General features: G+C 45.5%; 4 protein-coding genes across 8 annotated transcripts; 2 read left to right on the top strand and 2 right to left on the bottom strand.

Annotated features, from left to right (window-relative positions):
* Positions 1-1,079: 1,079 nt before the first annotated feature.
* On the bottom strand, positions 1,080-2,551 carry LOC125529421 (serine/threonine-protein phosphatase 7 long form homolog). Its single transcript, XM_048693832.1, has 6 exons — positions 2,399-2,551; positions 2,050-2,310; positions 1,748-1,968; positions 1,374-1,671; positions 1,174-1,275; positions 1,080-1,130 (listed from the first exon to the last, which is right to left on the bottom strand). Exons 1-6 carry the CDS (start codon positions 2,534-2,536, stop codon positions 1,080-1,082), a joined length of 1,071 nt encoding a protein of 356 aa, XP_048549789.1. The 5' UTR covers positions 2,537-2,551.
* An 8,484-nt stretch (positions 2,552-11,035) lies between these two features.
* On the bottom strand, positions 11,036-22,137 carry LOC125529423 (protein MAINTENANCE OF MERISTEMS-like). Of its 5 annotated transcripts, XR_007292623.1 has the most exons (7): positions 21,774-22,137; positions 20,936-20,966; positions 19,351-20,225; positions 18,943-19,179; positions 12,279-12,376; positions 11,705-11,774; positions 11,098-11,624 (listed from the first exon to the last, which is right to left on the bottom strand). XR_007292623.1 is itself a non-coding variant. In XM_048693834.1 (4 exons), exons 3-4 carry the CDS (start codon positions 11,771-11,773, stop codon positions 11,058-11,060), a joined length of 636 nt encoding a protein of 211 aa, XP_048549791.1. In that variant the 5' UTR covers position 11,774; positions 12,279-12,376; positions 18,943-19,152; the 3' UTR covers positions 11,036-11,057. The 5 variants fall into 5 exon arrangements, 1 of the variants encoding a protein (XP_048549791.1); XR_007292620.1 differs by lacking the exon at positions 20,936-20,966; XR_007292622.1 differs by lacking the exon at positions 21,774-22,137 and having other exon boundaries at positions 20,936-21,767.
* LOC125529422 (beta-amylase Tri a 17) lies at positions 17,397-20,489 on the top strand. Its single transcript, XM_048693833.1, has 7 exons — positions 17,397-17,532; positions 17,697-18,095; positions 18,222-18,386; positions 18,928-19,191; positions 19,400-19,609; positions 19,707-19,946; positions 20,029-20,489. Exons 1-7 carry the CDS (start codon positions 17,482-17,484, stop codon positions 20,209-20,211), a joined length of 1,512 nt encoding a protein of 503 aa, XP_048549790.1. The 5' UTR covers positions 17,397-17,481; the 3' UTR covers positions 20,212-20,489.
* A 2,114-nt stretch (positions 22,138-24,251) lies between the features above and the next one.
* Positions 24,252-25,371, top strand: LOC125529418 (oxygen-evolving enhancer protein 3, chloroplastic-like). Its single transcript, XM_048693830.1, has 3 exons — positions 24,252-24,573; positions 24,693-24,991; positions 25,141-25,371. The coding sequence occupies exons 1-3, from the start codon at positions 24,327-24,329 to the stop codon at positions 25,237-25,239; spliced, it is 645 nt and encodes a 214-aa protein (XP_048549787.1). The 5' UTR covers positions 24,252-24,326; the 3' UTR covers positions 25,240-25,371.
* Positions 25,372-25,918: the final 547 nt, after the last annotated feature.

Below are 25,918 nucleotides of genomic sequence, written 5' to 3'. Positions count from 1 at the left end.
GGTGAACTATTTTCTAGGGCAAGCTACCATTTGTCATTTGTAATGAATGTGTCGTGAACCATGTCGTAGTTCGAATTGTCTTAAGTTATGAACTCGTCGGCATAAAAATTTTGTTTGTTCAAATTGTTGTGATGATGCAGTCATTGTAAGTATTATGATGTTCCAGTGAAATGAATGTGCTGTCAACTCTGTTTTTGCAGTAAGGTGCAGCGCCTGGGCTTTGGGCGCTGCACTGTGAGGTGCAGCGCCTAGGCTTTGGGCGCTGCATTGTACAGTGCAGCGCCTGACTGTCAGGCGCTGCAGTGCTGTTAACTGCCAAACTGCAGAAACAGATTCCATTTTGGCAAATACAAATATTGAACAATTCAACTGAACAAATACCACAATACCACAAATACTGAACAATTCAACTGAATAAATACCACAATACCATAATAATTTGAACATCATATCTTTTAGGACAACACATATACCACAATAGTAAGAGTTCACCAACATATAACATAACCAAACAAGTTCATCAACCTAACGAAACGGCTACAAGAGAGCACTTCCATAGTAACAAACACTAATGCCTTCCGCGCGTGTTCCTGGTGCCACGCCTGCAGGCAATCTTCTTCTTCCTGGATGGACGAGCCTCCTCTTCCTGCACTTCCTCCTCCGCCTCCGCCTCCGCCTCATGATCCAAGCTAGCTATCCGCGAGGTCCCTACGACCACCTTTAGGTTGCCTCTGTTGTCAAAGTCGTTGGGCGTGTACCGGCGTCTGGGCTGCCTAGGCTTGAACACATATGGGGACCGAAGTTGAGCGTCCGCCAAAGTCATGTCATCATCAAGCTCATCGCCCTATCACACAATCAAGCAATATGGTGAAGACCGACGTCGTAATCAAGTGAGAATCACATCTAAAGGATTAGTCATACCTCTTGGGTGACCGCACCCTCATCATCCTGATAAGCATATGAGGAACTCACATCGTCCCTCTGATGGTGAGATGAGGGGTCTGATGGTGTACCAGACCTAGAGGCAGATGGTTCATCAATTTCGGGATCACGGCAACTGAGAAGATTCGATAACCGCCTTAACTTCCTGGCCTGACGCTGTAACATGAACAAGTGTGGAAGATATGAAACTCCGCAACATAGACTACCTCTCATAGTGAATGTGATTTGTACCTTGAGGAATGCTCGTAGTGGACCATCATCATTGCCTTCTCCAACCGGTGTTTCCTCCAGAATAGACTGGCTCTCATCAGCTGCTTTCTTGATCTCGGTGCGCTGCGGATGAGAAAGAATGAACACGTTAGCCATTCAAACATGTGTAATACGGCCAACGGGAAAGTAAAGAAGAAACACTTTACCACATAGTTAATCACCAGAACAGCAGGGACTCCGTGCCCTACCCTGACATCTCTGTTGTACTTCCCCTTTGATAGATCCTCAAAGTTTACGGGTTCTTCAAGAATATCCTCACTATATGCCGGCGGGCATATCTCAACTCGAGTATTTTCAAGAAGCCATCGTATGTAGTTATCAAAAGCAAGTGGACAATGCTCACGAAGCTTGGCGCGTGCACTGCTACGAGCTTCCTCCACACAAAGCTGGAAGCGGGTAACATACGAAGCATGATGCTTGTCCCAGTCCTTTATCTTCCGCTGCCTTCTCCTGTCCAACCTGCATGGTACAAAACCAAACATTAGCAAAATCAAGGAGTGACGATGCTTAGTCAATACGGTTCATGCTGTCTTACCTATGAAGTGCTTTGTCCGTATCCACCCATTCCGGCGGGTGAGGCTGGAACAGACCAAACTGACGAGACACGCGATGTGGCAAATGAAACTCAATAGCCCAGTTGCATATCAGTGGGCACCGCATACGCCAGAGATCCCTATCCCGCAAGCACATCGGGTTGATGGTAAACTCCGGGGTGTACCCAAGTCTGTCATCGGCGCCATATGGCTGCCATTCCACCTATGAAATAGGGCAACAATGCAAAATTGGTGAATTTTTTTAGGCAAACATGAGAAATGACTGAAGTAATGACCTCGTTACCTGCTCAGGCGTAATCGTGTCCAACTCGGCAACGTACTTCTGGTACATGAGATTGACATCGTTCGTCATCTCGGAAACCACATCCCACTTGTAAGCCCAAGTGGGGCGCCGTAATTCGTCATCTTCATCTTCATACCAAGGATTAAACCTGACGCTCTTCGGGCGTCCAACAGGCAGACGCTCCCAGCTCCATACAGAAAGTAGAAGCATATTACCACCAATGCCTGCACTATCTGTGATCCTGCAACACGCATCGTCCAGCTGCATATGAAAGAAAAACAATGTTAACTTGACAGCAAGCTTGCATTGCTAATGAAGAAATGAGTTGATCACAAAACAGACCAACTACCTGTCGGTACAAGTAGGCAAGAGTCGCTGAACCCCAGCTCCATTTGCTATCGAAGACGATCAACGCCTTCAGCCACATCCATGGAGCGTTCTTGCCAGTGGAGTCAGGAAACAAAGTCCTCGACACAACATACCACATGTAGACACGAGCATGTGTCTGTTGGGGAACGTAGCAGAAATTCAAAAAATTTCCTACGTGTCACCAAGATTTATCTATGGAGAGACCAGCAACGAGGGGAAGGAGAGTGCATCTACATACCCTTGTAGATCGCTAAGCGGAAGCGTTCAAGTGAACGGGGTTGATGGAGTCGTACTCGTCGTGATTCAGATCACCGATGATCCTAGTGCCGAACGGACGGCACCTCCGCGTTCAACACACGTACATCCCGGTGACGTCTCCCACGCCTTGATCCAGCAAGGAGAGAGGGAGAGGTTGAGGAAGACTCCATCCAGCAGCAGCACAACGGCGTGGGTGGTGATGGAGGAGCGTGGCAATCCTGCAGGGCTTCGCCAAGCACCACGGGAGAGGAGAAGAACTTGGGAGAGAGGGAGGGCTGCACCAAAGGCATAAGGGGTGTGTCAAGAGGCCCTCCTACCCTCACTATATATAGGGAGCCCAAGGGGGGGTGCGCCAGCCCTAGGAGATCCAATCTCCTAGGGGGCGGCGGCCAGGGGAGGTTTCCCTCCCCCCCAAGGCACCTAGGAGGTGCCTTCCCTCCTTGGGACTCTTCCTTAGGGTTCCCCCTTCACCCTAGGCGCATGGGCCATAAGGGAAGTGGCGCCCCAGCCCACTTTGGGCTGGATCCCTTCCCACTTCAGCCCATGGGACCCTCCGGGATAGGTGGCCCCACCCGGTGGGCCCCCGGGACCCTTCCGGTGGTCCCGGTACAATACCGATGACCCCGAAACTTGTCCCGATGGCCGAAATAGGACTTCCTATATATAAATCTTTACCTCCGGACCATTCCGGAACTCCTCGTGACGTCCGGGATCTCATCCGGGACTCCGAACAACATTCGGTAACCACATACACTTCCTTTATAACCCTAGCGTCATCGAACCTTAAGTGTGTAGACCCTACGGGTTCGGGAGACATGCAGACATGACCGAGACGTTCTCCGGTCAATAACCAACAGCGGGATCTGGATACCCATGTTGGCTCCCACATGCTTCCACGATGATCTCATCGGATGAACCACGATGTCAAGGACTCAATCAATCCCGTATACAATTCCCTTTGTCTAGCGGTATTGTACTTGCCCGAGATTCGATCGTCGGTATCCCTATACCTTGTTCAATCTCGTTACCGGCAAGTCTCTTTACTCGTTCCGTAACACATCATCCCGTGATCAACTCCTTGGTCACATTGCGCATATGATGATGTCCTACCGAGTGGGCCCAGAGATACCTCTCCGTTTACACGGAGTGACAAATCCCAGTCTCGATTCGTGCCAACCCAACAGACACTTTCGGAGATACCTGTAATGTACCTTTATAGCCACCCAGTTACGTTGTGACGTTTGGCACACCCAAAGCACTCCTACGGTATCCGGGAGTTGCACAATCTCATGGTCTAAGGAAATGATACTTGACATTAGAAAAGCTTTAGCATACGAACTACACGATCTTTGTGCTAGGCTTAGGATTGGGTCTTTGTCCATCACATCATTCTCCTAATGACGTGATCCCGTTATCAATGACATCCAATGTCCATGGTCAGGAAACCGTAACCATCTATTGATCAACGAGCTAGTCAACTAGAGGCTTACTAGGGACACGGTGTTGTCTATGTATCCACACATGTATCTGAGTTTCCTATCAATACAATTATAGCATGGATAATAAACGATTATCATGAACAAGGAAATATATAATAATAACCAATTTATTATTGCCTCTAGGGCATATTTCCAACAGTCTCCCACTTGCACTAGAGTCAATAATCTAGTTCACATCGCCATGTGATTAACATTCACAGGTCACATCGCCATGTGACCAACATCCAAAGAGTTTACTAGAGTCAATAATCTAGTTCACATCACTATGTGATTAACACTCAATGAGTTCTGGGTTTGATCATGTTGCTTGTGAGAGAGGTTTTAGTCAACGGGTCTGAATCTTTCAGATCCGTGTGTGCTTTACGAATCTCTATGTCATCTCCTAGATGTAGTTACCACGTTCTATTTGGAGCTATTCCAAATAACTGTTCTACTTGGAGTTATTCTAAATTGTTGCTGCATTATACGTATCCGGTATCTCTATCGGAGCTATCCGGATAGGTGTCAAGCTTGCATCGACGTAACCCTTTACGACGAACTCTTTTACCACCTCCATAATCGAGAAAAATTCCTTAGTCCATTAGTTACTAAGGATAACTTTGACCGTTGTACTGTGATCCATTCATGGATCACTCTTGTACCCCTTGACTGACTCATGGCAAGGCACACTTCAGGTGCGGTACACAGCATAGCATACTGTAGAGCCTACGTCTTAAGCATAGGAGACGACCTTCGTCTTTTCTCTCTATTCTGCCGTGGTCGAGCTTTAAGTCTTAACTTCATACCTTATAACTCAGGCAAGAACTCCTTCTTTGACTGATCCATCTTGAACACCTTCAAGATCATGTCAAGGTATGTGCTCATTTGAAAGTACCATTAAGCGTTTTGATCTATCCTTATAGATCTTGATGCTCAATGTTCAAATAGCTTAATCCAGGTTTTCCATTGAAAACACTTTCCAAATAACCCTATATGCTTTCCAGAAATTCTACGTCATTTCCGATCAACAATATGTTAAAACATATACTCATCAGAAATTCTATAGTGCTCCCACTCACTTCTTTGGAAATACAAGTTTCTCATAAACTTTGTATAAACTCAAAATCTTTGATCATCTCATCAAAGTGTACATTCCAACTCCGAGATGCTCACTCCAGTCCTCAGAAGGATTGCTGGAGCCTTGCATCCTTATTAGCATCTTTTCAGGATTGACAAAACCTTTCGGTTGTATCACATACAACCTTTCCTCAAGAAAATCGTCGAGGAAACAATGTTTTGACATCCTATCTGCAAGATTTCATAAATAATGCAGTGACTGCTAATATAATTCCAACAGACTCTTAGCATCGCTACGAGTGAGAAAATCTCACCGTAGTCAACTCCTTGAATTTGTCAGAAAACATCTTAACGACAAGTCGAGCTTTCTTAATGGTGACATTTACCATCATTGTCCGTCTTCCTTTTAAAATCCATCTACACTCAACAGCCTTACGACCATCAAGTAGTTCTTCCAAAGTCTACACTTTGTTTTCATACATGGATCCTCTCTCGGATTTTATGGCCTCGAGCCATTTATCGGAATCCGGGCCCACCATCGCTTCTCCATAGCTCGTAGGTTCATTATTGTCTAGCAACGTGACTTCCAAGACAGGATTACGTACCACTCTGAAGTAGTGCGCATCCTTGTCATCCCACGAGGTTTGGGAGTGACTTGATCCGAAGTCTCATGATCAATATCATAAGCTTCCACTTCAATTGGTGTAGGTGCCACAGGAACAACTCTTTGTGCCCTGCTATACACTAGTTGAAGTGACGGTTCAATAACCTCATCAAGTCTCCACCATCCTCCCACTCAATTCTTTCGCGAGAAACTTTTCCTCGAGAAAGGACCCGATTCTAGAAACAATCCTTTATTGCTTTCGGATCTGAGACAGGAGGTATACCCAACTGTTTTTGGGTTGTCCTATGAAGATGCATTTATCCGCTTTGGGTTCGAGCTTATCGGCCTGAAACTTTTCCACATAAGCGTCGCAGCCCCAAATTTTTTAAGAAATGACAGCTTAGGTTTCTCTAAACCATAGTTCATACGGTGTCATCTCATCGGAATTACGTGGTGCCCTATTTAAAGTGAATGTGGTTGTCTCTAATGCTTAACCCATAAACTATTGTGGTAATTCGATAAGAGACATCATGGTATGCATCATATCCAATAGGGTGCAGTTATGATGTTCGGACACACCATCACACTATGGTGTTGCAGGCTGTATTAGTTGTGAAACAATTTCCACAATGTCTTAATTCTGTGCCAAACTCGTAATTCAGATATTCATCTCTATGATCATATCATAGATCTTTTATCCTCTTGTTACGACGATCTTTCAACTTCACCCTGAAATTACTTGAACCTTTCAATAATTCAGACTCGTGATTTATCAAATAAATGTACTCAACATCTACTCAAATCATCTGTGAAGTAAGAACATAACGATATTCACTACACGCCTCAGCACTCATTGGACTGCACACATCAAAATGTATTACTTCCAACAAGCTGCTTTCTAGTTCCATTTTACTGAAAAACGAGGCTTTCAGTCATCTTGCCCATGTGGTATGATTTGCATGTCTCAAGTGATTCAAAATCAAGTGAGTACAAAACGGTCCATTTGCATGGAGTTTCTTCATGCATATATACCAACAGACATGGTTCGCATGTCTCAAACTTTTCAAAAACGAGTGAGCCCAAAGATCCATCAACATGGAGCTTCTTCATGCGTTTTATACCAATATGACTTAAGTGGCAGTACCACAAGTAGGTGGTACTATCATTACTATCTTTTGGCATGAACATGTGTATCACTACGATCGAGATTCAATAAACCATTCATTTCAGGTGTAAGACCATTTGAAGGTATTATTCAAATAAACAGAGTAACCATTAATCTTCTTAAATGAATAATCGTATTGCAATAGGCATAATCCAATCATGTCTATGCTTAACGCAAACACCAAATAACAATTATTTAGGTTTAACACCAATCTCGATGGTAGAGGGAGCGTGCGTTGCTTGATCATATCAACATTGGAAACACTTCCAACACATATCGTCAGCTCACCTTTAGCTAGTCTCCGTTTATTTCGTAGCTTTTATTTCGAGTTACTAACACTTAGCAACCGAACCGGTATCTAATACCCTGGTGCTACTAGGAGTACTAGTAAAGTACACATCAACACAATGTATATCCAATATACTTCTATCGACCTTGCCAGCCTTCTCATCTACCAAGTATCTAGGGTAATTCTGCTCCAGTGGCTGTTCCCCTTATTACAGAAGCACTTAGTCTCGGGTTTGGGTTCAACCTTGGGTTTCTTCACTAGAGCAGCAGCTGAATTGCCGTTTCATGAAGTATCCCTTTGTTCCCTTGCCCTTCTTGAAACTAGTGGTTTCACCAACCATCAACGATTGATGTTCCTTCTTGATTTCTACTTTTGTGGTGTCAAACATCGCGAATATCTCAAGGATCATCATATATGTCCCTGATATATTATAGTTTATCACGAAGCTCTAGCAGCTTGGTGGTAATGGCTTCGGAGAAACATCACTATCTCATCTGGAAGATCAACTCCCACTTGATTCAAGCGATTGTTGTACTCAGACAATCTGAGCACAAGCTCAACAATCGAGCTTTTCTCCCTTAGTTTGCAGGCTAAGAAAATCATCGGAGGTCTTATACCTCTTGACGTGGGCACGAGCTTGAAATCCCAATTTCAGCCCTCAAAACATCTCATATGTTTTGCGACGTTTCCAAAACGTCTTTGGTGCCTCAACTCTATACCGTTTAACTGAACTATCATGTAGTTATCAAAACGTGTATGTCAGATGTTCGCAACATCCACAGACAACGTTCGAGGTTCAGCACACTGAGCGGTGCATTAAGGACATAAGCCTTCTAAGAAGCAATGAGGACAATCCTCAGTTTACGGACCTAGTCCGCATAATTGCTACTATCAACTTTCAACTAATTTTTCTCTAGGAACATAACTAACAGTAGAACTAAAGCGCGAGCTACGACATAATTTGCAAAATCCTTTTGACTATGTTCAAGATAATTAAGTTCATCTTATGAACTCCCACTTAGATAGACATCCCTCTAGTCATCTAAGTGATTACATGATCCGAGTCAACTAGGCCGTGTCCGATCTGTGCGTGAGACGGACTAGTCAACGTCGGTGAACATCTTTATGTTGATCGTATCTTCTATACGACTCATGCTCGACCTTTCGGTCTTCTGTGTTCCGAGGCCATGTCTGTACATGCTAGGCTCGTCAAGTTAACCCTAAGTGTTTTTGCATGTGTAAAACTGTCTTACACCCGTTGTATGTGAACGTAAGGATCCATCACACCCGATTAACACGTGGTGCTTAGAAACGACGAACTGTAGCAACGGTGCACAGTTAGGGGAGAACACTTCTTGAAATTGTTGTAAGGGATCATCTTATTTACTACCGTCGTTCTAAGCAAATAAGATGTATAAATATGATAAACATCATATGCAATCAAATAATAGTGACATGATATGGCCAATATCATATAGCTCCTTTGATCTCCATCTTGGGCTCCATGATCATCTTGTCACCGGTATGACACCATGATCTCCATCATCATGATCTCCATCATCGTGTCTTCTTGAAGTTGTCTCGTCATCGACATGCAAGTCGTGATTCCCTTGACAAGAACATGATCAATCTCATACATCACATATATCGTTCATCACATCCTTTTGCCATATCACATCACATGGCATACCCTGCAAAAACAAGTTAGACATCCTCTAATTGTTGTTTGCATGTTTTACGTGGCTGCTATGGGTTTCTAGCAAGAACGGTTCTTACCTACGCAAATACCACAACGTGATATGCCAATTGCTATTTACCCCTTCATAAGGACCCTTTTCATCGAATCCGATCCGACTAAAGTGGGAGAGACAGACACCCGCCAGCCACCTTATGCAACTAGTGCATGTTTGTCGGTGGAACCGGTCTCACGCAAGAGTACGTGTAAGGTTGGTCCGGGCCGCTTCATCCCACAATGCCGCCGAATCAAGATATGACTAGTAACGGTAAGCATATTGAACAAAATCAACGCCCACAACTACTTTGTGTTGTGTTCTACTCGTGCATAGTAACTACGCATAGACCTAGCTCATGATGCCACTGTTGGGGAACGTAGCAGAAATTCAAAAAATTTCCTACGTGTCACCAAGATCTATCTATGGAGAGACCAGCAACGAGGGGAAGGAGAGTGCATCTACATACCCTTGTAGATCGCTAAGCGGAAGCGTTCAAGTGAACGGGGTTGATGGAGTCGTACTCGTCGTGATTTAGATCACCGATGATCCTAGTGCCGAACGGACGGCACCTCCGCGTTCAACACACGTACATCCCGGTGACGTCTCCCACGCCTTGATCCAGCAAGGAGAGAGGGAGAGGTTGAGGAAGACTCCATCCAGCAGCAGCACAACGGCGTGGTGGTGATGGAGGAGCGTGGCAATCCTGCAGGGCTTCGCCAAGCACCACGGGAGAGGAGAAGAACTTGGGAGAGAGGGAGGGCTGCACCAAAGGCATAAGGGGTGTGTCAAGAGGCCCTCCTACCCTCACTATATATAGGGATCCCAAAGGGGGGGTGCGCCATCCCTAGGAGATCCAATCTCCTAGGGGGCGGCGGCCAGGGGAGGTTTCCCTCCCCCCCAAGGCACCTAGGAGGTGCCTTCCCTCCTTGGGACTCTTCCTTAGGGTTCCCCTTTCACCCTAGGCGCATGGGCCCTAGGGGAAGTGGTGCCCCAGCCCACTTTGGGCTGGATCCCTTCTCACTTCAGACCATGGGACCCTCCGGGATAGGTGGCCCCACCCGGTGGGCCCCCGGGACCCTTCCGGTGGTCCCGGTACAATACCGATGACCCCGAAACTTGCCCCGATGGCCGAAATAGGACTTCCTATATATAAATCTTTACCTCCGGACCATTCCGGAACTCCTCGTGACGTCCGGGATCTCATCTGGGACTCCGAACAACATTCGGTAACCACATACAAGCTTCCTTTATAACCCTAGCGTCATCGAACCTTAAGTGTGTAGACCCTACGGGTTCGGGAGACATGCAGACATGACCGAGACGTTCTCCGGTCAATAACCAACAGAGGGATCTGGATACCCATGTTGGCTCCCACATGTTCCACGATGATCTCATCGGATGAACCACGATGTCAAGGACTCAATCAATCCCGTATACAATTCCCTTTGTCTAGCGGTATTGTACTTGCCCGAGATTCGATCGTCGGTATCCCTATACCTTGTTCAATCTCGTTACCGGCAAGTCTCTTTACTCGTTCCGTAACACATCATCCCGTGATCAACTCCTTGGTCACGTTGCGCATATGATGATGTCCTACCGAGTGGGCCCAGAGATACCTCTCCGTTTACACGGAGTGACAAATCCCAGTCTCGATTCGTGCCAACCCAACAGACACTTTCGGAGATACCTGTAATGTACCTTTATAGCCACCCAGTTACGTTGTGACGTTTGGCACACCCAAAGCACTCCTACGGTATCCGGGAGTTGCACAATCTCATGGTCTAAGGAAATGATACTTGACATTAGAAAAGCTTTAGCATACGAACTACACGATCTTTGTGCTAGGCTTAGGATTGGGTCTTTGTCCATCACATCATTCTCCTAATGACGTGATCCCGTTATCAATGACATCCAATGTCCATGGTCAGGAAACCGTAACCATTTATTGATCAACGAGCTAGTCAACTAGCGGCTTACTAGGGACATGGTGTTGTCTATGTATCCACACATGTATCTGAGTTTCCTATCAATACAATTATAGCATGGATAATAAACGATTATCATGAACAAGGAAATATATAATAATAACCAATTTATTATTGCCTCTAGGGCATATTTCCAACAGTGTCTGGATCATGTCATCAGTGGTATCCGGAGGGCACGTCGCAAAGTGAGTTTGAATCCACGTGAAAGCAGCTCCGGATGCTTTCCTTTTCTTCTTCTTCTTCTCTTCTCCCTCCTCTACATCAGCCTCAGCCTCGGTAGGAGCCATACCGATAAGAGCAATCATCTTCTCGCGCCACCCATCAGAATCGGTGCTCATACAGAGAGGCATCCCGTCGATAGCAAGATCGGTGATCAACGAGACATCCTCGAGCGTCACGGTCATCTCCCCAGTCCGAAGATGGAAACTATGCGTCTCCGGCCTCCACCAATCAGCAAGAGCGGACACCAGTGGAGCGTTCAGATTCGGCGTGGACCGGCTGACCAACTGAATCCACGGGAGTAGTCCTGCCTGCTTGATGTACGGTGTGTACCGCTCATCGTAAGGCATGGCAGGACCAGAGACCCCGTGATACCGAATCTTCAAAGGTTCAAGCTTCTGCAAAAAACAAGTAATGACAAATCTTAGGGCATGTAAATTTCAACTTAAGGCAAAATATTTAGATTACTCGTTATTACCATCTCCTTCTCGCGCATCATGTAGGCCCGGTGTTTCGTGTCGTAGACATCGTCGAGAAGCCAAACCATCCTTACAAAGTTCAAACAATAAACATATATGAGTTCATCTCAAATATCGGTAAACACTCAACATTTCATATGTGTTCATCTAAACATCTCATATGTATTCATCTACAAGAATCTCAACATCTCCTTCTCACACAATGAATAAATGATTGTAAATTCTCGTATATATCTAGTATGTCATATGTGTTCAAGTAAATCAACATCTCATATTTCAAATAAACTCAACATTTAATATATATCTAAAAAAATTCAACATCTCACATATAGCTACAACACTCAACATCTCATAATTATCTACAAAACTAGGCATCTCATATATATCTAAAAAAAATTACAATCTAGGTTTCACTAACAAGAATCATATAGTGTGGGGGGGTCAAAGGTTCCACCTAATCTTGGGCAAACAAAGATCCAAACCAAGCAAATCAAAGGTTCCACCTAATCTTGGGCAAATCCCTAAAATTGCAACTCATTTACGGAGAAAAAGAAAGGGAACATAGGAGTTTACCTAGTAGGAGGGATTGGAGATCGAATCCGGGCCTCAAAACTTCAGATCTGAGAGGGGTGTGGGGGGGGGTCCGAAGGGAGCGCCGCTGCCGCCGCTCTCTGTAAACAGAGCAACTGCTCAGAGGGGGAAGAACTGCTGGGAGGGGCTGGCCCGATGCGGCTTAAGTCAATGTGCAGCGCCCAAGCCATAGGCGCTGCACATTACACAGTGTGTCGCCTATCCCTTGGGCGCTGCACCGCTGTCTGTGGGGCCGCAACTGGACCAGGGCTGCCACGCTGGCAGGAGGTGCGACGCCTAAGGCAGAGACGCTGCACAGTGGTGTGTGGCGCCTAGCTGTCGGGCGCCACACGAAAGGGTCAGCAGAGTGAAATTTTTTCGAGAGCAGATCATTTTGTGATTTGATTTCGCCCTGAGGTCAAATATATGATTTTCGCCGCCTAGAGAGGTAGCTGTTTGAATTGTGTGCTGGGCCTGGGAGGAATAAACAAACATAAAACTGAAAAAGCAGCCCATAACTCATCTATAACCTGCTGGATCAGCGTCAGGCTGATGTTGCCTGCTGTCCAGGCGGATGGAAGGGGACGCCTGGCAGGCTAATCTCATGCCTGGGCGATTCAGGCCAGGCTCGCACCAAAATTCTCAGGACACCAACCAAACGAAGTTCAGGCAGACTTCAGGGAAGCTCCAGGCCAGGCATCCCGCGACGTGGAAGCGAACCAAACTAGCCCTAAGCGCTGCGCACGCGACAGAGCTGGCGACTGGTCGATCCACCTTACGCATTTCACGATAACAACGCCTTTTTTTACTGCTTACGCTGTTCGTCAACACGACTACGTGCAAGAGCGCAAGAGACCCCACGATCATTTCTCCTGTTTGCGGTAGCATCATCGATCGGCACCACAGATTATCAGCATCAAAATAATCTTGCAATGTTATGGCCGGCAAACTCACGGTACAGCACAGTGTGTTTTAAGGTTTTGACGGAGAACGACAGATCCCATGCCCTTGCGATTTGTGACCGCGCATGTGCAACGTGCCAGCTAATCCAACTGGAAGCACTGAATGCCCGACAGAGATCATCGAACGCCCGGGTCGAGATGTTGAGAACCGCCGGCCGCATCCAAAAGGCGCGGCGTGGCCTGGGCGGGAGGAGCCCCGGTCTCGCCTTTCAGCGGTTAATGCCCTGTTTGTAATTGCTATGTTCCACAACTCCGCTCCCGGAGCGGATGAAGCTGCAGTTTTTTCGCTTCGCAGATTTTCGGAGTCGGTGGATTGTCGAACAAGGTCTAGGTGTGCACGGAGCATATGGCATAGCAACGTGATGGCAAACATGTACGAGAGCTGCTGATGAATCAATTGCTTAAAAGTACTTCCTCGGTTCTATAATGTAAGATTTTTTTTTCTGAAGAGTAAAAAGCAAAGTTAAAAAAAGCATGCCAGCTAAAAAAAGAAGGTAAAAACCATGGATAAACTGAAGTTAAGTTTATCTGAACTCGCAATCAGCACCAGCCGTGATTGTAGCATTCCGGAGTTTTTTTTTTTTGAATAAGTAGCTTTCCGGAGTTGCAACATGCTGCAGCAGTGTCAGTGCACGACCAACACGGGGAATAAAATTCGGTTGCGCCCAGTTTCACACACGAAATAGGTACGTACAAACAACAGATGCGGTTCTTTGGGTAGCCGTAAGATAGTCACCTGAGCAGAGAAGATCGGTCTATTTGTGTAACCGTCTGACGGAGTGTTAGTCTTTTTGGAAACGGGGTGTTGATATTTTCGTTTGATGATACAAAGTTCATCGAAAGTACATTATGTGTGATGGTACACGGTCACATGTCAATACATTTTCTTTTGTTTTAAAAAAACACAATTTTATTATAAAAGTTAACCGAAGGTACAAAGCACTCTAAACATAATTAAAAAAATACATCAAGGTGGACCACCGAACGACCACTACCACTGTCGGACCGAGCCGTTAACACACCATTGTAGCTGCCCCACACCTGAGCCGGCCTAACCTTGTTAATGATAACTGAAAAGTCTTCGTGCACATGTCCTTGAAGATCAACGCCCTAAAGCCATTGTCGTGACTGTTGAATCGACCACACCAGATACTGTCGCGCACTTATGACGAGAAAACCTAACAGCCAAGAGATTGTAGGAATCTACATTGGAGTTCCATCGACTCCGTCATGACAGATGAATTCGAGGATCAAAACCCAAAAGACCAATTCAAAGATGAAGCGCTGCCATTTGCTCAGGCCTCGGTAAAGACTAGAAGCATCTACAACCGGGCTCCTCAGCCCCCCCCCCCCCCCCCCCCCCCCCCCCCCCCCCCCCCCCCCCCCCCCCCCCCCCCCCCCCGCCCAACGCCCGGGTGAACGCCTCGGTCATCGACTAGTCAAAAAACTGACCCAGACGAGCGCCTCAAACACCCACACTGACTGCCACCCCTCAATCCAGTCCAAATACAGGGCAGATAGCCCGGGCGCGTCCACGTCGGATCCGATAGGCCTACCCCACCACAAATTGCATCAAATCCACCTCCTCGACCTACCGAATCCATTTTCTCTCTCACCTCTTCCTCCTCCGTGCCGGACCTTTCATAGCTACGCCACCACCCTTGCTCCACAGTCGTTTCGAGCCACAGTGCCGCCAGCACCGACACAACATTCCTCTCTATCGTGTTCGCCCCCGCAGACATTGTCGCCGGCCCGGATGCCACCATGGTATGTTTGGCAACTATTCGAGCTGCCCCTTGCGCTCTATGTGTTCGATACATTGTCCGACACAGTTTTTTGTGTTCATTCGCAGGGAAAGTGATGGACTCTGATGCTTCGTCGAACGAGGAGTATGGACCGACGGAACTTGATAAAATGATTGAAGATAAGTTCTTCGATTCGTCGGATTCAGACGAAGAAGTGGGCATGAGCATGCAAGAGGAAATGGACCGGCAGGTGGAGCATATTGTCAACTTAAAGGGCTCGATCAAAGGGAGAAGAGTGACCTGAGGGTCTCCGGAGCACGGCTACTGCACACGGACTACTTTGCTCCGGAACCAACTTTTTCAGATGATGCATGGTTTCATCGTCGTTTTCTTATGCGCAAACCATTGTTTTTTGCGCGTTGTGGAGGGAGTAGGGGCACACAATGACTACTTCAAACTCACAAGGGATTGTTGCGGCCAACTTTCTTTCTCTGCTAAGCAGAAATGCACGGCTGCTCTGAGGATGCTTGCACTTGGTACTACCGCTGATGCCATTGGTGAGATGGTCCGGATGGAGGAGAGTACATGCTTGAATACTACTGTTAGGTTTGTCCGCGCCGTGGTGCAGGTGTTTGGAGCAGAGTATCTAAGAGAACCAAATGTGCAGGACACATAATAGTTGTTGGCTATTGGAGAAGGGTTTCCAACACTGCTCGGATCAATTGATTGCATGCATTGGTAATGAAAAAACTACCCAAAGGTTTACGGGGAATATATTAAGGTCACACCATAAAGGCCACCATCATACTGGAAGCAGCGACATCACATGACTTATGGTATTGGCATGCTTTCTTTGGAATGTCGGGTTCTCACAACGACATCAACATGCTTCAACGGATCTCCTGTGTTCAGGAGGCTTTGTAATGGAGAATCACCGCCGTGCAACTGCACGTCAATGGCAACATGGGATACTATCTTGCCTATGACATCTATCCTCAGTGGGTGGCATTTGTAAAGACCATATCTGAACCAAAAGGCAACAAACAAAGCCACTTTGCAACAATGTAGGAAGCAACTAGGAAGGATGTGGAGAGGGCATTCGGAGTGCTTCAAGCTCGTTGGGGAATTATTCGTGAAACTGCAATGATGTGGGAATCAAAAACTTTGTGGCAACTAATAACATGTTGTATTATTTTGCACAATACGATTGTCGAGAATGAAGGTGATGGCGTAGCCCAAACCAATGATTTTGAAGCGCCTGAAGAACAAGTTCAAATCCCCAAAAATCAAGATGCAAAGCAACTTATGAACTTTCTGCAGATGCATCAAAATCTTTGAGATCATCAGTGCACATGTAGCTACTCAGTGATCTTGTGGAGCATATGTGAACGCACAATGGAAACGAAAGAGCTAATGTTTGAGTTGTGCACTTAAAAAATTATGTAAGAACTACATGTTTTGCTACCAATATTTGTTATTTACGTGCGACATTGGCGTGTATGATGGATGTGCATGGATTTGAAAGTCCAGATTTGAGGTATGTAACTGCTAGGCACAACATATGAGGCGGTCCGGCTACATCCGCTGGCATGCGCGGGCGTGTTCACGAACATATAGAGGGGTGGATTTGCCTGTTCGGCTGTAGATGTTCTAAAAATCCCAAACCTAAACTACTAGCTAGAGCACCGAGATTCGCCTCTTCGTCATCAATCGCCAGAGCGCACGCCTGTCGATGGAGGGGGTGAGGTGGGCGACCACACATGGCTCTCAAATCACCACATATTAGAGGGTGTTTGGTTGAGTTTATTTTTTTTACTTTTGCACTTGGCTTATAAACAAAAAGAATACCCCCTTCATTTCTTTTTAGTCTGCATATACAATTTGTCTTAAGTTGAACTTTATAAAGTTTGACCAACTTTATAACAAAGTAATGTCAATATTAACAATACGAAGTCAATATCATTAGATGCATCATGAAATAAATTTTCAAGCTATATAATTTTGTAGATGTTGATATTTTAAAGATAAATTTGGTCAAATTTTGCTTAATTTGACTTTAAACAAATTTTATATGCGAAGTAAAAAGAAACATAGAACTATTTTATGGGCTCGTGGCTTCGGCTTTTGCCATAATCCAGAGACAATGAGAACTTTGTCCTAGTCGTACATACGTGACGACCCTGTATTTTTTTCCCCGGATAACGTATTTAAACCTGACATACTGTTGGCTTGCCGCTCTAAACACACGTGAACGAATCAGAACACTCAGATACCCAATCTTCTCCTAGTGACAAGGAAAATATGATATCAACCCTGAAGCTGGGCTGTGAGCGGTAACCAAAATCAAGCAGTTCACCTCGCCTCGCTGGAGAAGGACCCGCCCTCCTCCTCCCTCTTTCGCAGTATAAATAGACCCCTCGAGCTCCCCTGCAACACCCAGCAAACCAAGCTCGGTGAGTGAGTGAGCACGCAAACCAGTGTTTGTAGCCAGCAGCCGCAATGGCTGGGAACATGCTAGCCAACTATGTCCAAGTCTACGTTATGCTGCCGGTAAGCTCCATTCTTCCCGCTAAGCACCATGGCACGGACAAACCATTGCAAGGATCTAGAAACTCAGATTATCGTGCATCTGATACCCAACTTATCAACAAGATCTGAGACCTCAGATGCAGTATTTTGCACTAACCTTGTCTTCACTTCCACTGTGAGAATAGCTGGACGTCGTGAGCGTCGACAACAAGTTCGAGAAGGGCGATGAGACCAGGGCGCAGCTGAAGAAGCTGACGGAGGCCGGCGTGGACGGCGTCATGATAGACGTCTGGTGGGGGCTGGTGGAGGGCAAGGGCCCCAAGGCGTACGACTGGAGCGCCTACAAGCAGGTCTTCGACCTGGTGCACGAGGCCGGGCTCAAGCTGCAGGCCATCATGTCGTTCCACCAGTGCGGTGGCAACGTCGGCGACATCGTCAACATCCCCATCCCACAGTGGGTGCGCGACGTCGGCGCCACCGACCCGGACATTTTCTACACCAACCGCGGCGGGACGAGGAACATCGAGTACCTCACCCTTGGAGTGGATGACCAGCCTCTCTTCCATGGAAGAACAGCCGTCCAGGTTAGCTAAGCTAAATCGCCATTCCAGTTCTCCTGCATATATGGTGATTTAGATGACTGAGATGAGTCTTGGCAACAGCATAGTTATGATTTTGATAGGCCCAGTGTGTCTTTGTGGCTGCGACAGATGTATGCTGATTACATGACGAGCTTCAGGGAAAACATGAAAAAGTTCTTGGATGCCGGTACCATCGTGGACATTGAAGTGGGACTTGGCCCGGCTGGAGAGATGAGGTACCCATCCTATCCTCAGAGCCAGGGATGGGTCTTCCCGGGCGTCGGAGAATTCATCGTGAGTGTTTTTTTTTTGTTGCCAAATACTCTTCTGTCCTTACAAAATACTCTTATACTTCCTCCGTCCCAAAATTCTTGTCTTAAATTTGCCTAGATACGGATGTATCTAATACTAAAACGTGACTTGATACATCCATATTTAGACAAATCTAAGACAAGAATTTTGGGACGGAGGGAGTACATGTAACATGTGATGACCAAAGGCAGTTTAATCTTTGTCCCAAGAGACGATTTGCACTGAAAAAGGTTCTCCCAGTGGTAAAGTGATTCTGATCATAAGCGATGTTGGATAAAATGGCAATTCCAAATCATTACTAACTTATGGCTTTTGAGAGATCATGCTCTCTTTTTTAGCAAAGTATCAGAAGCAAACATAAGACCATGGCCCCACAATTAAACGGTAAAAGCAGTGGACATCAAATGTACATCCAACTAAACAGACAGGCATGAATTAAAACGGATGCAAAAATAATACCATAACAAGTAAAGACAAAAGGGCTCCAATTAACTGTTTTAACTAAAACAATAATAATCTGCAGTGTTATGACAAGTACCTGGAAGCAGACTTCAAAGCAGCAGCGGCAAAGGCTGGCCATCCTGAGTGGGAATTGCCAGACGATGCTGGAGAGTACAACGACACTCCCGAGAAAACCCAATTCTTCAAGGACAACGGAACATACCTCACCGAGAAGGGGAAGTTTTTCCTGTCATGGTACTCCAACAAACTGATCAAGCACGGTGACAAGGTCTTGGACGAAGCAAACAAGGTCTTCTTGGGATGCAGGGTGCAGCTGGCAATAAAAGTAAGTACCATCCTACAGATCTCAGTATATTATAGTAGAAAAGATTGCAAAAATCATGATTCAGTTGAGAAGTTGTGCCTGATAAACAACAAAAAAATGCACAAATTCACCCTAACATAGTGTATAAGCTTACGGAAGGAGGAAGTATATACAACTCACATTGCTTAATCTAGAATGTAATGAGACATGATCCAATGTTTGGTTGCAGATCTCTGGCATTCACTGGTGGTACAGGGTTCCAAACCATGCAGCCGAGCTCACAGCCGGGTACTACAACTTAGATGACAGAGACGGCTACAGAACCATAGCACGCATGCTCACAAGGCATCATGCTAGCATGAACTTCACTTGTGCAGAGATGAGGGACTCGGAGCAAAGCGAAGAGGCGAAGAGCGCACCAGAAGAACTAGTCCAACAGGTAACCACAGCATTAGCAACCGCCCAGTATTTATGGCTCAGGAATTTACAATTATCTTTTACGGAAACACTGAAGCACTTCTCATCAAAAACCTTAGGTGCTGAGTGCTGGATGGAGAGAGGGTTTACATGTGGCGTGCGAAAACGCACTCGGTCGATTTGATGCCACTGCTTACAACACAATACTCAGGAACGCGAGACCGAAAGGCATCAACAAGAATGGCCCTCCTGAGCACAAACTGTTTGGGTTCACCTACCTCCGGTTATCGAATGAGCTACTGGAGGGACAGAACTATGCCACTTTCCAAACTTTTGTTGAGAAAATGCATGCTAACCTGGTTAGTGCCACCCATGCATGTTTAAAATAAAACAGATGTGTCATTTGCAAGCCTATTTTAAATAATCTATAACTCTTTGCAGGGTCATGACCCAAGTGTTGATCCAGTGGCGCCTTTGGAAAGATCAAAGCCAGAAATGCCAATTGAAATGATCCTGAAAGCAGCGCAGCCAAAACTGGAGCCATTCCCCTTTGATAAGAACACCGACCTGCCAGTTAAAGATCACACTGATGTCGGGGATGAGGTGCTCCTTGCCCCTGTGTAGAAATCTTTCTCCACCTTCATAAAATAATGTGCATCACTTATGCAGTCTACGAGAGGGTCAAGAGGCACTTGTGAGAATTGAGGTGCGCAGGAAATAAGCCGCCGAGGATAAATAAACTGTGTGCTACAATGTTATAGCCATATAGTGTGGCAATACTATTGTACTGGTAACATGAGGTTGTATGCTTTTCCGATGAGCTGCAGTTCATAGGAACTTCCGCCCCACTTTGCTGTGTGTATTTGAGTGAATAAATAAAACAGTTTGTGCTTGTAACTTAATGATCGTGAAGTTTTTAGCCGTATAAATGGAACTGCCGTCCAGGCTTCTGCTGTTAAGCGTTCAGACTATTTTACATCCACTGAGTGGTCACTACAAATAGAAAGCGCGAGCTGTGAAACGGTAATTATTCACAAAAGGAATTAAGATAAGTATCCAGCTAAACAAACTGATATTCAATGATGTCATGAGAGCCTAAAATCAGAGTGGTGAAGCGAAGAGCGCCTAAATGAAAAATGATTTGGACAATGATTGGTTTCTAAGTTTTACTCTGATGCAGAGTAACAATGGCCCATAGCTACAGTTCATGTGATGGTGCAGTAAAAATAGAGAATCGTAGTGCAGTAGTTAACAGAACACAATGGAAATCTGTCAGATAACTGAAAAAATAGGCTGTTTCCAACCAGCGGAGACCATCAAACATGTCTCCAATGGGCTATGGGCATACCATGTCTGTGGATCGTCATGTGCTGTGCTCCCTAATAAGAAGGCAGTGATGAGAAGACTCGGCATAAAAGATAAGACCGCGGTCTCAAACTACGAGGTTAAAGCTGCAACAGATGTCCCTGGACTCTAGGAAAGTAACATCAAAGCGGAAACCCATGAATACACACAAGACACATTCCTTCCATGCATATCCTATGTTCTTATACAGTTTAATCTACTCTAACTGCAGTTATTGCTAGTTATTTTATTTTTTGAAAAGCCGTTATTGCTAGTTATCTCTTCTATGATTCAGCCACATCAACTTTGTTGTTTTCAACCTTAATTTTGATGTGTATTGAGTGGTAGGGCATTTGGAATGCCCAATTTTTTGGTAGGGTGAGTTGAGGCATAAACCAAACGGACCGCAGATCTTCTTCATTTGAAAGCCACACCGTTTAGATTCTTCAAAACTAACTTTCCTGTATACTTTATGAATTCTACTCAATGAAAAAATCCCCTCAAAACTAATTTTCCTGTATACTTTATGGGTTCTACTCCAATCAATTTCAGTCTTTTTATAGTTCATCTGCAGCAACCCGCGGGTTAATCTAGTTAGGTGTATACAAAGACTGAAGAGGCAACCAAATACAGCATTTCTTTGAATCTTGGAAAGGAATCAACAAAATGAGAGTTCCTAGGAGATTACTACTTGCTGTTAAGTTATCCGTGACTTTCTCATGCTTCTGTTTCAATCAACTGGCCAAGAAAGTGCGTAGGAGAAGTCCTCAAATTCGCCGGCAATGAGATGGAAACACGCGCTCAGGCAAACTCTGTTTGACTGAAGTAAGAATTTAGCTCACCAAGGGCGCTCGCTGAGGAATGAGGACGAAGTTGTCGGGCGGAGAAGCTCGGGTAAGGGTGTCCGAAGATCGTAATCGCGCCGCGAGAACGAGCTCCCGACGACGGCGACGCGTGCAAATAGTCACCGGATCAGATCCCGTGGGAATGGAACTGCGGAAGGAATGGGCCGGCGCCGCACCTGCGGGCGAGAGAGAGGCTCGTCTGCTGGATGCCGAGGGGGCGCGACCTTGCGCGTGTGCTTAATGAGGACGCGGTGTGGCGGAGGGAAAGATGAGAGATCGCCGTCGGCCGCGGCGAGCCCCCATTGATGGCGGGTCAGAGGGTTTGATTTTAGGCGCTTCCGCAGTGAGAAATACCAAGGTGAACCAGGATGCCAGCGCACCCTATATGCGGATTTTTTTTAGTAATTATAAAAAAGCCCAAAAATTAAGTTAAATATGATCAATTATTGTACTCGTACACATTATTTTGGGCAGAAAAAAACAAATCAAAATGCTATATACAAGTACTGTTTATGCTTCTTTGTCCTCATAATTTTTTTCCTTAAAGTCAACAGGAATAATTCCTTGGTCAAATATTTTATACGGTACAATACTTAATCATATTTGATTCTATAAAAATGTTAAAATTGTTTGACTTTTTATATAATTACTAAAAAATGTGCAGATTGCAGTGCTCTTTCGACCTGAGGTTGGCACCATACGATGAACTGAATAGTAGAATCTAATAGCAAAAAATAAATAATTCTAAATTTTTGGTTAACATACATTATCCATTCTACCTGACAAAGAAAATTGTCGTATTCTTGACAAAGAAAATCGGCCCTCCAAATTGGTTCAAACATGGATTTTTTTATAGTTTTGTTTTGGTGTTTTTTTAGAATACCACAATTGTCATTTCTTCGTTAAACTTCACACGTGAGTAGAACACGCAGTCATGTATGTTACAACCAAATTTGCCAGCATTCATGGACTTCCGTGGTAGAATCTACCATTCAAGTGTATTGCATTTTCATGAGCGTGGTTTGTGAAAAAGTTTATCCTCAACCTCAACCTCGAGCACAAAAGGACCTGTCAGAAAAAAAAAAGAATCTCAGTCACACTTAGCATGTGTTGCAGCCTTGAAGTATCAAAAGTTCTCGAACTTAGATGGTGCCCTTAAATGGTATAACAAACACCAGACTGAAATGTTTACTTCAGACGGAAGTTTCATTCAATTTGTTGCGCAAGCTAGTGATCCATTTTTTTCATAGCCAGGATCCTTTCTCAGGATGAAGGAGTGAGTAATTATCATTAAGTTTCAGTGACCCAAGCTGCAAGTGCGAGTGCATAACAAATTATGAGTTATCTCTTGCTTAACTTTGAAATGGGTAAGAGAACGAATCTTCTTCCATCTTCAAACGGTAAAAACCAAGATGTGTACATGTGCTTACGGGATGAGCTTAATAAATTCTTGGATACTAGATTGAACAATGTCAGCAGTAATTTAGAATTATTTTAAAAAATTACCATTTTTTATTTTATTGTTCACAAATGGTGCGCCTGGACCCACATTTCAAAAAACCATGCTCTTGATAGCCACCGCTAGTCTGCTCTGCTTCCAATTGTGTGACTAACACTGTACCGAACATTTCGTAAAAGTTTTGTTTATCACATATTGCATATTCATTCACTCCTTCCTGCCAATGTTGATCGGGTTGACAAATCTCTTACCTTACTGCGCCCTAATAGGCCATAACTTCATGACTACCTAGACAACTGAGGTTGGTGTTGAATCCATTGCAAGCCCTAAGACCCTAAGCTTTCCCATAGGATGCTGGCGAAAAGAATACCAATGACATTGGCACAGGTGTTGGCGCCAATCTTTGGAAGTCGGGTGAGGAATGATCTCTCTAGCTCACATTGTGATATATTAGATTGATGCAAGTCCGCAACATCGCCGATGAAATAGGGCGAGAAACATAGATGAGATCAACGCAAATCTGCAAAAAAGACTGCGGCTCTAGAGTTGTGTTGTGGTAAACTTACTTTTTATAGTCTTTTCATGAGAAAACAACAATTGAATATAGGGAAAATATGTTAAAACAACTTATAACTCAATAAAACTTGGTTGGACTAATGAGTTACTATAATCCATCACAATGATTAATGCAGTGATGTGAAGTGAAATTTCAAATGCTATGCTGATAAAGAAATCGGCCATGGTGTTTGCTGGGAAAAGAAATTATCCAGATATAACAAAGTGACAAAACAAGGAAATCTTACTGGCCAACTGAAGCCCAAGCACCGTCGACACATGTCTGTCACTCATTGGCCAGGGCGCAATCCAAATGGAGGTCAGGCGACGCAGCATGCCACAAGCCGGTGCCACACGGCGCGCGCGCATTGGCCGCGAACTTATCCAGTCAGATAAGGTTTCGCGCCGCATAGGACAGCAACACGCTACACGTCCTCCTCATATATTTTTGGCAGTCGATCGAGAGATCGCTAGCTTCTCAAGAGGGATAAGAGAGAAACACAGAGCAAGAAGAGAAGAGAGAAGCAAAGCTTGAGATGGCGCAAACCATGGCGTCCATGACCGGCCTGTCGCAGGGCGTGCGTCTCCCAGGCCCGGCCGGCAGGCGCGCCAGCAGGTTCACCGTGAGGGCGTCGTCGGCGGAGGCCGAGGCCGCCGGTCGCCGCGCGGTCCTTGGCCTCATGGCCAGCGGAGTCGTCGGGAGCGCGTTCGCTCAGGTGGTGCACGCCGGCACCGTCGCGGCCATCAAGGTTGGCCCCCCGCCGCCGCTCTCCGGTGGACTCCGTGAGTGCCTCCAGCCGCTCGTACATCATCTATACTCGCTTTACACAATAATAATATAGTATAGCAAGGAGTAGAATTTTACGCCTGATCTGATGGATGATTTGGGTGTGTGTGTTCAGCCGGAACGGACAACTCGGACGAGGCAAGGGACTTCGACCTGCCCCTGAAGAACCGGTTCTACCTGCAGCCGCTGCCACCGGCGGAGGCGGCGGTGCGGGCCAAGGAGTCGGCCCAGGACATCCTCAACCTCAAGCCGCTCATCGACAAGAAGCAATGGCCGTACGTCATGAACGACCTCCGCCTCAGGGCCTCCTACCTGCGCTACGACCTCAAGACCGTCATCTCCTCCAAGACCACCAAGGAGGAGAAGAAGGACCTCAAGGACCTCACCGGCAAGCTCTTCGCCACCCTCGACGGGGTAAGAAACCTACCATCTCGCAATTTCAGCTATTACCTTATGTCTCTTCAGAAACATGGCCATCTTAATTCTTACTGCATCAAACCTGAACATTTTCTCAAGAAGAATTGCAGGACTAACAGGTGTGAGCTTCTCCATTTTGTTTGCAGCTTGACCATGCAGCCAAGATCAAGAGCCCCACCGAGGCCGAGAAGTACTACGGCGAGACCAAGACTGTTCTCAGCGATGTCCTCGCCAAGCTAGGCTAGATGGATCCGCATAATGGCCGTGTTGCTTTCAGGCCTTTTATGTTTGTTCATATTTGGAAGCCGGCAATGTAACTTCCCTGTTGATAATATGTCAACAAGCACTTAAGTATGATTCTATCTTGAGATCAGTCATATGAAGAGTAAACATTAAGACAAACTGCGCACAAATCCGATGTAACAACGAATAGTAACTTGCAGTTAGAGCTCAACAGCCACGAGTACACAGTTTAGTCCAACCAAATAATTCATCCAAATCTTCTTTTGCTTTTTTAGTTATTAATATTAATTCCCAGTCAGTAAACACCGTGCCAAATTTTTTTTTAGAGGGGTTTCCCCACGATTTTCATTAAGAAAACCATATAGAAGTTCATACAAGCATCAGCCTAGTCATCCGGGACATATCCCAAACTGCTTGATCAACGGGAACAGCAAAGACCAGCTAAACATACCGCCAGGCTTAAATCTAGAACCACAGCTACCAACATCTCCAAAAGAGGGCTACAAGTTCCAAACCAATGACAACAATGACGTGCCAAGTATTTGAGATGTAACAGAAATCAGCTACCGAATGCTACAACTCCAGCTGATAAGTGTTTATCCTGTCACGAATATATTATTTCGACATTTCAGTTGAATGGGCTAGAAAGACTTGAGAAGAGAACACCTCAATCCTGACACT

Source organism: Triticum urartu, unplaced genomic scaffold (assembly GCF_003073215.2).
Source record: "Triticum urartu cultivar G1812 unplaced genomic scaffold, Tu2.1 TuUngrouped_contig_559, whole genome shotgun sequence".
Classification (NCBI taxonomy): Eukaryota; Viridiplantae; Streptophyta; class Magnoliopsida; order Poales; family Poaceae; genus Triticum; species Triticum urartu.
This window is presented reverse-complemented; position numbering and strand designations above follow the sequence as displayed.